Source organism: Urocitellus parryii, chromosome 9, assembly GCF_045843805.1.
Source record: "Urocitellus parryii isolate mUroPar1 chromosome 9, mUroPar1.hap1, whole genome shotgun sequence".
Taxonomy (NCBI): Eukaryota; Metazoa; Chordata; class Mammalia; order Rodentia; family Sciuridae; genus Urocitellus; species Urocitellus parryii.
In genome coordinates, this window is record NC_135539.1 from 111,980,323 (window position 1) to 111,996,300 (window position 15,978).

A 15,978-nucleotide genomic window follows, 5' to 3' on the forward strand; every position below is an offset into this window, starting at 1 on the left:
CCCTGATATCAAACAATCTCCCAGGAAGTGGCAGAGTAGGAATTCAAATCCTGCTTTGGCTGCCTTGAAAACCTGGGCCCAGCGAGGGAGGGGGAGCCGGGGTATGGGGGGAGGGGGGTGTGCAGGCTTGTAATCCCAGTGGCTCAGAAGACTAAGGCAGGAGCATTGCGAGTTCAAAGCCAGACTCAGCAATGACAAAGCACCAAGTAACTCAGTGAGACCCTGTCTCTAAATAAAATACAAAATAAGACTGGGGATATGTCTCAGTGGTTGAGAACCCCTGGGTTCAATCCCCAGTACAAAAAAATAAAACTGGGCCCAGTAACAAGCTCAGAAATTGGTGCTGTCAGGTAGGTTGTGGCCCTTCTCCCTGGAAAGCCTGAGACATGAATTGCTGTTCATGCTTATAGTACAGAAATGTGTGCTCGCATGCATGTCTGCACACACGTGCATAGGTTTATACACACACACACACACACACACACACACACACACACACACACACACCCTGTGATCTTCAGGTGAGGAACTTCCACAGTGCCTGCCCTGCGCCCTCTACTGACTACTGCAGCAACCTCGGCCCTGAAAGTCAATTTCCCAGATGAGAACTGCAGGTGGCTGTGGAAACTACTCAAACCAATTAAATTTTTTTTTACATCAGAAGATGCTGAAGACCTTGAATCCTTCTTATTTCAGTTGCGTGAAAACAAGAGGTTTTGAAAACACAAAGCAGATCAAGCCACATGGAAAACCAAATACATGTCAAGGCCAGGTGCTCTCATTTTGCAATAAACAAATGATTTGATTTACATGAAACTTTTATATATATATATATAATTCTGTGGGTTGGGGTTGCAGAGGGTCACCTGGGAGGATTTTTTGCACCTGTCAGCGATACAATAATGATATTTGCTGGGAGGCTCCTTGAAGGCAAAATAGAAAATGCTTACAAAAAAAAAAAAATAGGTAATGAGACTTCTTATCCTGCAGCTCCAACTCCACACCTCACCCTGCAGCTCCACCTCCACACCTCACCCTGTACACACCTCTTCTTATGATAAAAAGACCTCAAGTTTTCTGACATGCAGCACCTATTCTCTCTCTCTCTCCTCCCCACCCCTTTCCTGCCTTTGCTTTCAGGAAGAAATTCTAGAATCTAAGACCTGAAAGATCATCCAATACAGCAACATGGTTAAAGAAAGCCACTTTCAAGTCAGGCAGACCTGGGTTTCAGTCCTGGTCATAGCACCTTATGCAAGTGACTTAAACCCTCTGGGTGTATAAAAATCATGGATTTAAAATGATCTGATAGGTTTGGTGTCAGGTTTGAAGGAGCTAATGCTTACATATTCCTTGACTCGGAGTCTGAAATACAGTTTAAGCCTCCAAAAGAGTCTTATTGTGGACATCCAGCCCCAACTTTTCATTCTATAGACAAAGAAACTAGATTCAGGGAGAATTGATTTCTCTGCGTTAGATAGCAAGTTAATGACAAAGACTAGATTCAGGGGTCCAGCCCAGCCCTCTTTCAACTATACCCGAGTGGATTTTCCTTCATTGATCAATTTCAGGAAGGAAAAGGTTGGGGCACTTTCCAACTAGTTGGTCAGTTCATGCTGAGCAGAAGCTGTTGCCAGAGCCAAGATTACCCTGCAGTCCTGGGCCCCCATCATCAGCAGCCAGCTCACAGCCCACTTAACACACTCTGTCCTCAGAGCTATTGAGCTCTGGTAAAGTTGGTTTCCACAGAGCTCTTATCACTAATTTATCTTCTGAAAGCTGAAGCTAAAAAACAATTAGACGATTACATGGTGTTACCACTAACAGCCTCAAATGTTCTGGAAACACAGAAAAGCTCTGCATCCAGCCAGCCTCCTATCCACATTCCTGAGTACTCTCCCCCAAGGCCCTCTCCCTGAACTGAGAGGCTGAATGGTTACCTACTCTGGGCTCCACTCTTGCCCTCGTAGTCCTGTTGCACCCCAAGTGTTCCCCCACCTGCCTTTTCTTAAGAGTCACAGCCAACCATCATGCACATGCTCAAAGCCTTTTGTTCCCATTGTCCACAATGATTTTCCATAGCAATGTTCAGTTCCAGCCGGGGAGCAAACAGTAATTTGTGAGCAGAGCACTTCCTGTTTCTCTGGTGTTTCCAAAGAGGACAGAATCAATTGTTCTGACAAATGGCCCCATGTGTCCACCCTTTGTCAGAATTTCTGAAATCCAGCCAGAGCCTGGGGTTCCTGGCAGACAGGTGAGCTGGTGTCTACCCCACTCGGGACCAGGTGGTCCACAGCTGCGCACACCAATCAGCCTTTTTTCCAGCCTGGGTCTCTAATCCTAGTGAACAGGGGCAAGTGGGAGGTCAGGAGAGGCCTGGAAATTGGAAAAGCTGTGAGGGGCTCTGGTTATGCTCCTTTCAACAGCTCAGGGATGAGGATGCTATAATTCTTCAGGAGACACAAGAAATACAGAAAAAAATATTTTGAGCTTCTGCCTCTCTGAAGTCTTCAGCTGCACCATTCACAGTAACAGTTCAATAGGATGGTGCCTGCTATCCAGGGACATGTCACTCTCTTAGCCAATGCCACACAGGGTTTCTTAGAGTCAGCATGGGGTGCCAGAGACCCCAGGAGAAGCTGAGCCTGGAATAACTCTCTCACTCTCAGAGGTTGCATAGACCCCCAGGTTCCCACCCCAGACCCCCACTACTGTTGCAGGAGAGAAGGGACAGAGGGGTGGGGAAGGAATGTCCTCTTACACATACTGTTTACTTTGGGCCTGGCTAGTGACTTCAGGCCTTATCATTGGGTCCTCAGACTGGGCTGGGCTGGGCAGGGCAGGTCTCAGTGTTGGGGAGAATTGTTTCCCCAATTCAACAGCCAGCTCACGGCCCACTTAACACACTCTGTCCTCACTCTGTGTGAGAGAAGAAAGGAGAGGGTGAAGCAGACTCCAGTGGGGAGAGAGAGAAGCTGCTGGTTGGACCACAATGAAAATCCTCCTCCTGCTGCTGCTCGTGCTTCTCGACCTGGGACAGGCCCAAGGAGCCCTTCACAGGTGAGGGGGTGTCCCCGGCACTGAGTTCTACTGGCACAGCCCCTGCCTGCATCCCCAACCCCAGCCCAGCTCTGGGCTGCCCTCGGGGAGGACAGCTTATGGGGATCCATGGGAAAGGTGTCCAGTGGCCACTTTGTGTGTGGCTTCTAATGAGCTCCAGAGGCACCTGCCCTTAGCCCTGGGGAACTCCTCTGCCACCATAGATCAAAAACTTGCCCTTGTGGTTTATTGCTCAAAACCCTCTAGTACCCCCCACAAGAGGCCAACCATGACTGCCACACAGTTTTTCTGTCCCTTTAAATCAGCTTTGATGCAGCTCATGTTATGCTGTGGGGGGCCCCACATCTCCCAGTTCCTAGATCTCAAAGAGCCTGTGTCCAGGAGGGAGAGCCTTTCCACTGCAAGATTCTGAGAGTCTCAGGGCAGAGATGAGGCTGCCTGGCTGGAGGCAGAGGAGGTGCTGATTCTGGCTGCACCCTAGCCTTGTGGCTCTGCTCTTGTGTCAGTTCCTAGTTAACCTCTGAACAGAGGCAGGGGGGCCGGGGAGGGGAGGAGAGGGAGGTAGAACTGCGTCCTCTCCTCACATGGGGCTTCGTCTTCAGGGTGGCCCTCAAGAGGCACCAGTCCCTCCGGAAGAAGCTGCGGGCCCGGGGCCAGCTCTCTGAGTTCTGGAAATCCCAGAACTTGGACATGATCCAGTTCACCGAGTCCTGCACCAAGGACCAGGGCACCAACGAGCCCCTCATCAACTACTTGGATGTGAGGCATCTTGGGGATGGGGCCCGGGGAGAGGGGAGGAGGGCATTACAGGGCCATTTCAGCAGTGTTGAAGGTCACTGTGGACTTCTTGGTTTGGGTGATTCATAAGGACTGGTCCCCTGGGTCTCTGTGGACTTTGTAGAAAGGCCAGAATGAGTAGAGCTCTCTGCGGGAGGGAAGGGATAAGGATGCAGGCATCCCAGATGGAAGGAGCCCACTTCTGCACTCGGCTGGGCAGCTTACTAACTATGCCCTTAGGCAAAGTACTTGACTTCTCCCAGCCGGTACCCTGATCCCTAATGTGGAGCTGCTCCTACCTCCCCTGCCTGTTAGGAATCCAGAAAATACAAGTAAAATCAAACAAAGTGCCTGGGGGCTGCAGGGTCCCACATCTCCCAGTTCCTAGATCTCAGAGATCTTCCTCCTTCATGACTTTTCCTCTGCTTCTTTTATTTCCCAGCCATCCCATCTCCTAGGCTCTGTAAGCACCAGTCCATTGTACCCTCTGCTCAGGCCGTAGACACTCTACCTTGGTCCCTTGGTGGCCCCTGCCCTCCACTCATGCCTCCTTCCCTCTCTCCCTCCTTGCAGGTAGAATACTTTGGCACTATCTCCATTGGCTCCCCACCACAGAACTTCACTGTTATCTTTGACACTGGCTCCTCCAATCTCTGGGTCCCCTCTGTGTACTGCACCAGCCCAGCCTGCAGTAAGTGGGGACAGGAGCCCTCGTGGGAGATGACTGGGGTCCAGTCCTGGGACGCCAGGTACTCTGGGGTTGGGGAACAAGGGGTTCCAGAAACTGGCTATCTCTGCCACACCGAGTTTCCCCTCCCCTTCTCTGGGTCTGCCTGGCACTGCTTACAGCTCAAACAGGGCTGGGCCAGGGAGAGAAAGAAAATGTGGTTGCTATCTATGATAACAACTTCATACTGGTCAGAATTAGGAGGGAGAAACCTAGGCATTGAAAAGATAAAACTTCGATTTTTATGACTCACTTCCCCTGGAACACCAAAAGAACATGGGAGAAAGTTCCATTTGACTGACTCTATGCCTTGAAAAATAAAGGTCAGCAACTCCTGATGACTGTAGTTTCTAAGTACAAACAGTTCGCCTACTTCGAGAAGATTTGGTGGCCCTTCTTCCCCTGAGGTGGGGTTGTGGGTCACAATGGCATGGGTGTGTCCATTTGCCCAGAGGTAACTCAGCAGTATCAGTGAAAACTGAAAACAGAAGACAGACATAAAGAAAAATGTCTTAGTCTGTGTGGGGCAAGTTCTAGAGAACCTCCTCTGTCCCTGGAAACCCTGACCCAGGTTATCCCCAAGGTTGGGCAGGGTCGGGAGTACTTTGCTGGAGTGGTGATTGTTTACCCCTGAGTTTCTTTTGAAGTCCAGGCTCTGCCCCACACCAACTGGCTGAGACTGCTGTTGGCGCCTGATAAATGGCACTTATCTAGGTGTGCCTCATGAGGTCATTGCGGGCAGTCAGGTTTGCCCAGGGACAACTATTTGCTCCCCAATTAAGCCACATCTCCTGGTAGGCTCACTAGGAAGGGCCATGGTCAGCTTTTCTGGGGGTGCCCTTTCCGTGTTGGGAGCTGAGGGAAGAGACGGCACATCTCTAGGGCAGGGATGAGGGCAGTGACGGTACCCTTGCTTTCCAGAGTCACACCCCGTGTTCCACCCTTCCCAGTCCAACACATACAGTGAGCTGGGCACTTCTTTCTCCATTCAGTATGGGACCGGGAGCTTGTCTGGGATCATCGGAGCCGACCAAGTCACTGTGAGTACTATACCTGTGTCTCCTTCTCTCTTGGCCAGAAACTTGAGAGGGAACATTGTTGGGAGGACTTGGGGGTGCAGTTTCAGGTCTGCTTCAGGAAGAGGTGGAAAGAGGGAGTGAGGCTGGATTTAGGGAAAGGGGGAAGCCTGGCAGGCAGGGGAGCAGCCCTCCCCACCAGAGATGGTGGCAGTGTGTCAGTCTGCTCAGCACTCTGGGCCCTAGAGGGACATCAGGGAGCTCCCAAGGGAAACTGTCCCCAGAGCACAAAGACTGCTGGTAGGGCTGGACACCCGTCTGCAGAGGGTCTGAGGAGATAAGACCAGGCCTCCATCCTGAAAGGCAAAGGAGTCCAAGCCACGGGGTGCTGCTAGGGGTGGGAGGACTCAGTGAAATAAGTGGGCAAAGTCTGAGGTGTGGAGACCAGGAAGAATCCAGACATCAAAATGAAGGGTCTAGGTCGCACAGGTTGCTCCTTCAACTCTCTTTGGCCAAAGATCGTAGGGCTTCCAAAACCGTGGGACTCAGAATGATGTGAGGACAGGAACCAGCAGGGTCCTGGTCCTGCAGGGCGACTTTGTACAGGCTTATGGGCAGTGGTCTAGGCCTACGCCTTGGAAAATAAAGGTCACCAACTCCTGTTGACTGTAGTTTCAGTTCTAAGAAACTATGTAAGTTCTTACTAGAGATAGTAAGACTCTAGTAAGAACTATCTAAGAGCAGCAGGGGCTAGCCTTCATGAACATCTGTTCTAAAAACCGGATGCATGCCTATAATCCCAGTAGCTCAGGAGGCTAAGGCAAAAAAAAAAAAAAAAAAAAAAAATCACAAGTTCGAAGCCAGCCTCAGCAACATAGCAAGGCCCTAAGCAACTTAGCAAGATCCTGTCTGAAAATAAAATATAAAAAGGCCTGAGGATGTGGCTCATTGGTTCAGTGTCCCTGGCTTTAATCCCTGATTTAAAAATAAAATCCCTTCTAAGCGGGTAGGGGTATATTATTAAGTGAAAAACAGAAGCAGAAAAGCACTTTATATGTCGAAATATGTACATGTAAAACACAGAGATAAAATAATACACTGTATTTTCCATTGAAACCATTTCCATTGAAATTGGCAAGGAGAAGGGAGTTCTAGTCCACAGCTTGCACTCATGAGCTGGTTCACCTGGTTGGTGCCACAGCAACTCCAGCCTGGGTTGCTTCTTCCTCCAGTGCTTCTTGCTCCAGGGCAGGTGCATGTTCATCTCTGTGAAACGGAGTGTCAGCTTTTGCTGCAGGACATCCCCATCATCACAGAGTTGGGACAATGAGACAGCAACGTGGGTCCTAGTCCACCTTCATCCTTGAAGGTTCCAATTGACCCTATTTCCACTTGACATCTGTCTTCCCTTTCTGCTGCCCAAACTGAAGACTTCAAGCTATAGCACTCAGACAGAAACAATGTTCTAAGGTATGCTGCTAGCTGACATCTACAATTGCATATAGTCAAATATCTAAATATACTCCATCTCATGTGTGTGCCTCTGTGTGTGTGTGTGTGTGTGTGTGTGTGTGTGTGTGTGTACCCACAGCATGGTAAAGTTCACATATATAGCAAGCTAATGCAGTTCTTAAAGGGACAACTATAATCTGAAATGCATGTATTAGAAAAGGTGAAAAATTAATGAATTAAGCTTCTGTTTCAAGTAAAAATAAACAAGAAAACTATCAAGAAGCAACATCAAATCAAACCTAAAGAAAGCAAAAGGGAAGAAATAGTAAAGAGACCAACAGGATATCAATGAAATAGGAAAGTCAGATTACATAGAAAATCAATAAAGCCAAGAATTAATTCTTTTCAAGGAGCAATACAATTTTTTGCTGCAGGACACCCCCATCATCAAGGGACTAAGACAGTGAGAGAGCAATGTGGGTCCCACCAATGTGGATCCTAGCACAATTAGTCAAAAAAAAAATGAAAGAAAATACAACTTAGCAATATTAGAAATGAAAAAGAGGACATTAATACAGATCCTGTGGACATTTAAAATAGAAGCTATTAATAATAATTTTTATTGATAAAATTTACACTTTAAAAAAAATTGGCAGATACCTTGAGAAATATGGCATATCAAAACTGATATTTTCATGTCAGAAAATATGAATACATCAGTATCTAGTTGAATATTCACTCTGTTATTCAAACTCTTTCCATGAAGAAAATTCCAGACTCAATTAGCCCCAATGGTGCATTCTTCTAAATGTTTAAAAAGAAATGACTAGAAAAATCTTTTGGGTTTTTAAACATTTTAAAAAACAAACATTCCCAAAGTTAATAAACACAGAAAAAATGGAAATAACATAAACCTTACCTATATTCTTCCAGAAAATCCATAATGAAGGAATACTTCATAAGTCATTTTATGAAAACAGAATAAGTTAATTGCAAAACTTGAAAAATATAGTATAAAAATTAGAATTACAGACCAATTTTATCCTGTGAATATAGATGCCATTGTCCTAAATACTAGCAAATAAAATCTTGAGATATATAAAGGGATAATGTATCCCAACCAAAAATCATTTCTCCCTAAAATTAATCAACTAAGAGAATAAAAAAAGAAAAGTCATATGATTTTTCTCAACTGATAAAATTCAATATCTATTCATGACTTAAAAAAAAAGAAACTCTTAGAAAACTAGAATATAAAGCAACTTCCTTAATCTGTTAAAGAACATCTAACAAAGAATCCCACAGCAAACTTTACACTTCATGGTGAATTGTTGAGAGACTTCTCCCTGAGATCATGAATGAGACAAGAATGCTCATTTTTACTATTTGATTACTATTTGATTCTTTTTAGTTCATTTTTACTATCTATATTCAACATTGTGCTGAAGATTCTAGCCAATGCAATAAGGCAAGAAAAAAGAAATCCAGGTAATTAAGACAAAAAGGGAAGAAATAGTCTTATCATTAATATATGACAAGATTCTATAAATAGAAAATCCAAAAATATCAACAGGTATAATGTTGGAATTAATAACTAAACTTTGTGAAGTTGCAGGAAATGAGGCCAACATACAAAACATAATTTGCATTTTTATAAAGCAGGAAAAAAGCAACAAAATATGGTTTGTTAATGGCACTATTAATTCCATCAAAAAACATCAACTACCTTGAAGTAAATTTAACAAATAATGTAGTCTAAAACTTTAAAACATTACTGAATAAAATTAAAAGATCTGCATAAATTGAAAGATAAACTATACCCACAGATTGAATGACTCAGTTTTATAAAGAAGTCTAAATTTTTCAAATTTATCTATTTATCCAATGTTATCCCAATCAAAATAGCAGCAATTTTTATTAGAAATTAATAAGATGATTCTAACATGTATATGAATATAATGTAATACACCAAGATAATTTTGATGAAGGAAAACAATGCCAAATATTATTATAAAACCATAGTAATTTAGTATTGGCACAGGATTAAGAAAATGGACAAATGCAACAGAATTTAAAATTCAGAAACTGCCTAAACAATCACCTGATTTATGTTGAACATGTTATGGCAGAATGCGGAGAAAATAATGGTATATTATTATATCATTAAATAGTGCTAGGTCACTCTGAGATTCATGAACCTTAGGTAGATTATAGATCTAAATGTAAAACATAATACAATAAAATTTTTAGGAGAAAACATAGGAAAATATTTTCATGACCTCAGGGTGAAATAATTCTCTGAAACAAGTTATAAAACTCACTAGTACTAAAGGAAAAAATTGACTTGACTGCATTGAAGTTCATATGTTCTGTTACTCAACTTAAGATGTTATTAAGAGAGTAAAAGCACCACTCACAGTCTGGGAGAAGATTTTTGTAATTAACAAGAAAGGACTTGATTCTGGAATATATCAACAAGAAAATGACCATAGCTCACTTTATAAAAGGGAATATCCAAATGTTCAATTTTATTAATTACCAGAAAATACAAATTAAAACCACAGTTAAACCCCCTGCACATCAACTAGAAAATTAAAATGGAAAAGACAGGAAATAACTAGTGTTAGTGAGGATGTTGAACAATTGGAATTCCCAAAATATTAGTAGTGGAAATATCAATAGGTACCATGATTATGAAAAACTCTTTTTCCTATTTACTCATGCATTACACTTGTATTCCCTGTAATCTTGCGATTTTATTCCCAGGTCTATATACAACAGAAAAACATGCATGTATTTGCCAAAAGATGTATACAACCAGCACCATTAGTAATAGTCAAATACAGGAAACAACTCAAATATCCATCAATGGTAGAATAGATAAATATGGTGATATGTTATACCATGGAATACTTTATTTACTTAATTTACTTCAATTAAATTTGCACAAAAGAATTAAGTAAATGCAAAAAAAAATATCTTAGCTGGGTGTGATGATACACGACTGCAATCCTAGAAGTGGCTTGGGAGGATAGCAAGTTCAAAGCCAGCCTCAGTGATTTAGCGAGGCCCCAAGCAACTCAGTGAGACCTCGTCTCTAAATAAAATACAAAAAAAAAAAAAAGGATGGGGATGTGGCTCAGTAGTTAAGCACCCCTGATTTCAATTTCCAGTACCCTTACCCCAAAAATCTTTGTGCCCATTTTATTAAGGAAAGTTGAGAAGGGAAGTAGCTTCAGGAGACAGGGAGGATGCAGGGGTCCGAGAACCTTTGCCAGCCATCCCCTCTGCAGTTTTCCTATGGGCTTTCTCCCTGCAGGTAGGAGGACTGACTGTGATTGGCCAGCAGTTTGGAGAAAGTGTCAAAGAGCCCGGCCAGACCTTTGTGAATGCAGAGTTTGATGGAATCCTGGGTTTGGGATACCCTTCCTTGGCTGCTGGAGGTGTGACTCCAGTATTTGACAACATGATGGCCCAGAACCTAGTGGATCTGCCCATATTTTCTGTCTACATGAGCAGGTAAGGCCCATCAAGCCCACCCAGTTAAGGCCAGTAACGACTACAGGAAGACAACATGGTGCCCCAGGCTTAGTGGCCAAAAGAGCTGACTTGGATGCCTTGCTTGGCCTGTAGTCAGCTGTGTGATCTTGGGCAAAACATTTAACCTCTCTGGATTCTGAAGAAATGGGGTTTGCTTCATAAAGTAGCTGTGACAAGCGCTTTGTAAATTCTACAGCAATTATTGAATTTAAGGATCTCTAGAATTGATTTATTTTTTAGTCCATAAATATCAAGTTCCTCTTACATGCTGGGCATAATGTTAGACACTGTGGCACAATAAAATAAAACCAATCCTCAGAGTTGGGGGAGGCAGGAACAAATTTACAAAGTGAACTGACAAGAAAAGAATTGCCTGCTACAGATGAGCAAAACACTGTCTGTCCATAGCATGGAATATTATTCAGTATTAAAAAGGAAGGAAATTTTGACCCATGCTACAACATGGATTAAACTCAAGGACAGTATGCTAGGTGAAATAAACCAGTCACAGTGAGACAGATCCTATATGATTCCACTGGCATAGGGTACCTAGAGCTGTCAAAAGCATAGAGACAGAAAGTATGATGGCGGTTGCCAGGGGCTGGAGGAGGAGGAAGGAGGATACATGGAGTCTCATTCTGCAGATTGAAAGAGTTCTGCAGGTTGGTTTGGCAACAATGTGAGAGTATTTGACTCTTTTGAATTGAGCACTCAAAAAAATGGTTAAGATGGGAATTTTTATGCTATCTGCATATATTACCACAATTAAATAAAACTTTAGACATGGTAGCTGGGTATAGTGGCTTATGCCTGTAATTCCAGCGATTTGGGAAGCTGAGGCAGGAGGATTATAAAATTGAGGCCAGTCTTAGCAACTTAGTGAGGCCCTAAGCAACTTAGCAAGACCCTGTCTTAAAATAAAAAATAAAAAGGGCTGGGGATGTGGCTCAGTGGTAAAGCGACCCTGGGTTCAATCCTCAGTACCAAAAAAAAAAAAAAAAAAAAAGCAAAAACTTCATGCATTATAGTTGAAGAGGTCCTGAGGCTTATGTGCCTCTGGGTACTCTTGGCAGGGGCTTGTGGGCGGTCATCTCATCCTCCTTATATGGAATGGAGATTTCTTATCCCTCTGACTCCTTCCCGGGTAGGCCTGGCTTGAGTTCACCCTGATCCAACATAAGCCCGTTTTCCCTGTTTCCTCGTCCCACATGAAAAGTTCTGAGCTCCTCCTCCCAGGTTGTGCTTCATCCCCAGCATGGCTGCAGTCAGGACAGGCCTGGGCAGAACCGTAGGACAGGCAGGCTGTCTGGGCACCTGAGCTTTCCCCTGCAGGGCTTCCTGCTCCCTCTGTCCCAGGAACAAGTGAGCAGTGAAGGGCAATAGCAAGGGCCCTGCAGTCAGACCAGCCTGGATATAAATCCTACCCCCTGCATGGCTTCCTCTCCCAGAGCCTCAGTTTCCTCATGGGGCCCTTCCTTAACAATTTGCCTTTCTCTCCATATAGTGACCCACAAGGTGGCTCAAGTAGTGAGCTGACGTTCGGAGGCTATGACAGCTCTCATTTCTCCGGGAGCTTGAATTGGGTCCCGGTCACCAAGCAAGCCTACTGGCAGATTGCGCTGGATAAGTGAGTATCCTCCATGAAGTGGCGGCCGCTTGGCGGTAGAACTCAAAACAGACCCAACTCAAACTGAGTGACACTGCCGGTCATTAGGAGCGGAAGCTGTGGTTTGAAGGTGTGGAGATGCTGAGCAAAGGTACAGGAAGAGGAATTAGTGACCAGGGACAGAAGCAGCTTAGTTCCTTGTATGTGGGGTGCACCTCTCATTCAACAGACAGCAATACCAACATGCCGCCTGCTGCCCTGTGTTGGCTCAACGTTAATTGACACACAAGGCAAGGCCGGAGGGACATGGGGATGCAAAGACAGTCACACAAACAGCTACCACATAAAGTGGAAATGGTCAGGGCTGCCAAGGAGGAGCCACCAAAGAGGCCCAGCAAACAGGGCAGGACAGCTCCTCTCTGGAGATCCCTCAAGGGTTTCATGGAGGGAGTAGAGTTGAAACTGAACCTTAAAAACCAGTACAGTACATGGGTGTGGAGAAATGGGGAAATGCCTGCTGTGTACCTGGAGCCGTGCTAGACAGGAATTCGAAGAAGTATCATTCAAGTATCAGGTTCTGCATGGTACCAAAGAGTAGAAAAGCCGAGATACTCACCGTCTACTTGAGGCCCTTTCAGACTGTGGGGATGTACCTACTGATGGGCCATGACATCATTGTCGGGATCCTGACCTGCAGTTTTTAATGAAATGTAATACAATAGGAAATATCAGAGTGCCCTTCAATTGTATGTGTGTTACATCAAGCAGTCAGTGTTGCCGGGCCGCAATGGCACACGCCTATAATCCCAGTGGCTCAGGAGGCTGAGGCAGGAAGATCGTGAGTTCAAAGCCAGCCTCAGCAAAATTGAGGCACTAAGCAGTTCAGTGAGACCCTGTCTCTAAATAAAAAAACACAAAATAGGGCTGGGGATGTGGCTTGGTGGTCTAGTGCCCCTGAGTTTAATCCCTGGTACCCCCCACAAAAAAAGTCAGTGTATTTCTTATTATGGAACTCAGGAGAGAGAGAGAGAGAGAGAGAGAGAGAGAGAGAGAGAGAGATTGATTGAGATGATTAAACACCCATGTGATGTGATGGGAGATTAAAATGGGCATCGTCAAGTGCTCTGGTACAATAAAGAGCCCTACAGGGAGCAGAGGTGCTGGGGACCCGGGGAAGCAGGGCTGATGATGATCCCTTTGCCCTCAGAATCCTGGTGGGAGACACTGTGACATTCTGCTCTGAGGGCTGCCAGGCCATTGTGGACACAGGGACTTCCCTCATCACTGGCCCTTCCCACAAGATCAAGCAGCTGCAGGAGGCCATTGGGGCGGCGCCCATGGATGGAGAGGTGAGTGGGGTGGGGAGGGGAGAGGAGCAGGAGAGTCCAGCCTTCTCCTGGGAAATGGGTAGCCTCTGAGTGGGTCCCTGTGCTCTGTTTTAGTACACCGTGGAGTGTGCCAACCTCAATGACATGCCAGATATCACTTTCATCATCAACGGCGTCTCCTACACCCTCAGCCCAACTGCCTACACGCTGCTGGTAAGCTCCATTTCCTTTTTCTGCAAGTCACAGGGCCTGGCCCACAAGCCTGCCACTTCCCCTTGTCAACAGTCGCCTGCACTTAGCTACATGTACCCCAAGCCCCCTCCCACATTGTCCTGTCCTGATGTGCCAGTCCCCCCCCCCCCCGACAGGGACACAGCTTCTATGATGGCAACTCCACTGGACTAGTTCTCATTTCCAGTTCTGCCATGAAATAGCCACGAACCTTAGGCAAGCCACGGAGGGGGTTTTCTGATATTGTCCCTTGGGATTTATCCACTGACAGTTTGAATCCCCTTGACCACTAAGTCTGACGACAGCTATTATCCCATTGTATAAATGAGAATATTGAGACTCTTGGGGTTAGGTAAATGGTTCAGCATAGAGTTGCTTGGGGTACAGAATGAGGTTCTTCTAACATTCAAATTCACATTCCTCAGCAACCAAGAAAATGTATTTATTGCAGTAGACTCTCAAGTGTGGAGGGCAAGGTAGAAAGGAAATTCCTGAGCATTTTGAAAACTAGAGTCCCTTCCACCACCACTGGCCTCGATTTCCAACATTGCAATTCTTTGGCAACTGTTTTAGTCAGCTTGTTTGTTGCTGTGATTAAAAGACCTGACCAGAACAGTTGTAGAGGAGGAAAAGTTTATTTGAGGCATCACAGTTGCAGAGGTCTCGGTCCACAGAAGTCGACTGCATTCCTCTGGGCTTGAGATGAGGCAGAACAACATGGGGATGAGTGTGGCAGAGGGAAGCAGCTCACATGATGATCAGGAAGCAGAGAGAGAGAGAGCTCTCCACTTGCCAGATACAAATATACACCCCAAAGTCACACCCTCAATGCCTACCACCTCCAACCACACCCTAGCTGCCTCAGTTACCATCCCGTTAATCCCTAACTGGGGATTAATTCACTTATTGGGTTAAGACTCTCACAACCCAATCATTTCTCCTCTGAACCTTCCTGCATTGTTTTACACATGAGCTTTAGGTCGGGGGGCAGGGGAAGCCTCCCTGCTCTGTTTTTCAAAAAGCTCACTCAAGTGATTCCTCCGAGAACATCAATAAGAAAATAGCAGTGGTTAGATTACACTTACAGTGTAATCTGTCTCCCTAAAAAAAATGAACTTGAGCTTTACAGGAAACGAAAGGAACCAGGATTTAAATCAGGGTCTTCTAGTGCCAAGCCTTTTGTTTTTCTGGACATGCAGTAAGGTTTCAGTTTTTCTAACTGTCAAACGATGGTGGTGTGAAGGTGCCCGCCCGGCAGACGAGCAGTTCTCGAAGTTGTATAGAACATGGATGAGTGAACTTGTGCAAACAAATACTTCACTGAGCAAACTGGGCTAGGATTATATGAAGTGGGAGGATGGATCCACCAGCGAAAATGGGGGCGGCACTGCTCCCCTCTTCTCCTGTATGTCATTGACATACTTCATTGTGACTCCAGGACTTTGTGGATGGAATGAAGTTGTGCAGCAGTGGCTTTCAAGGACTCGACATCCAGCCTCCAGCCGGGCCTCTCTGGATCCTGGGCGATGTCTTCATTCGGCAGTTTTACTCAGTCTTTGATCGTGGAAATAACCGCGTGGGGCTCGCCCCAGCAGTCCCTTGAGCAGGGCTCGGTGTCTCGGCCTGTCTACCTGGCAACCCCCGGGCCTGTGAGGTTAGAGCATTCTCTACACCTGTCAGCAGGGCTTTTCCCACAGAAAACAGTTGTTCCCAGAATTGCAACTTGAATTAGGACAAATGGAGCATGAGAGCACACACACACGCATATACAACCTCACTCACACTTCACACACACACACACACACACACACACACACCAAATCAACCACCATCGTGGCAGAAGAATTAAGTTGTGAGTCCATATTCTTTATTGCTTTTTTTTGTTGAATTTTTATCACAGAAATCTCCAAACACATACACAGCAGAGGTTGTGGTCCAGTAAGTCCCTACACACCCCACCCAACTTTACCAACACATCCACACACGGCCCAGGACCCCTTCATCCATATCACCATCCACTTCTCTCTCTAGCTCCACAAACCTGGATTATTTTGAAACAAATTTCAAGAATCACATCATTTTATCCATAAATATTTCTTATCATCCTCACACATCCACTTGTGATTCAGATATCTCTCATTGCCTCCTAAATGTGTGACCATTTTTACAGTTGGCTTGTTTGTATCAGCATTCAAACAAGATCCACAAATTGCATTCATTTGAAATGTCTCTTGAGTCTCT

At 45.2% G+C, this 15,978-nt stretch overlaps 1 protein-coding gene across 1 annotated transcript; it reads left to right on the forward strand.

The window, feature by feature from the left end:
• Nucleotides 1-2,992: 2,992 nt before the first annotated feature.
• Nucleotides 2,993-15,340, forward strand: Ctse (cathepsin E). The gene is made up of 9 exons (XM_026387497.1): nt 2,993-3,060; nt 3,663-3,819; nt 4,411-4,528; nt 5,486-5,608; nt 10,356-10,551; nt 12,077-12,199; nt 13,386-13,527; nt 13,621-13,719; nt 15,176-15,340. The coding sequence occupies exons 1-9, from the start codon at nt 2,993-2,995 to the stop codon at nt 15,338-15,340; spliced, it is 1,191 nt and encodes a 396-aa protein (XP_026243282.1).
• Nucleotides 15,341-15,978: the final 638 nt, after the last annotated feature.

Excerpts from the sequence above, each read along its gene's own strand:
- Ctse (XM_026387497.1), top strand. The coding sequence starts at position 2,993 with ATGAAAATCCTCCTCCTGCTGCTGCTCGTGCTTCTCGACCTGGGACAG. Across the intron at positions 4,529-5,485 it reads CTGCACCAGCCCAGCCTGCA|AGTCACACCCCGTGTTCCAC; the intron begins GTAAGTGGGGAC and ends CTTGCTTTCCAG. Across the intron at positions 10,552-12,076 it reads TTTTCTGTCTACATGAGCAG|TGACCCACAAGGTGGCTCAA; the intron begins GTAAGGCCCATC and ends CTCTCCATATAG.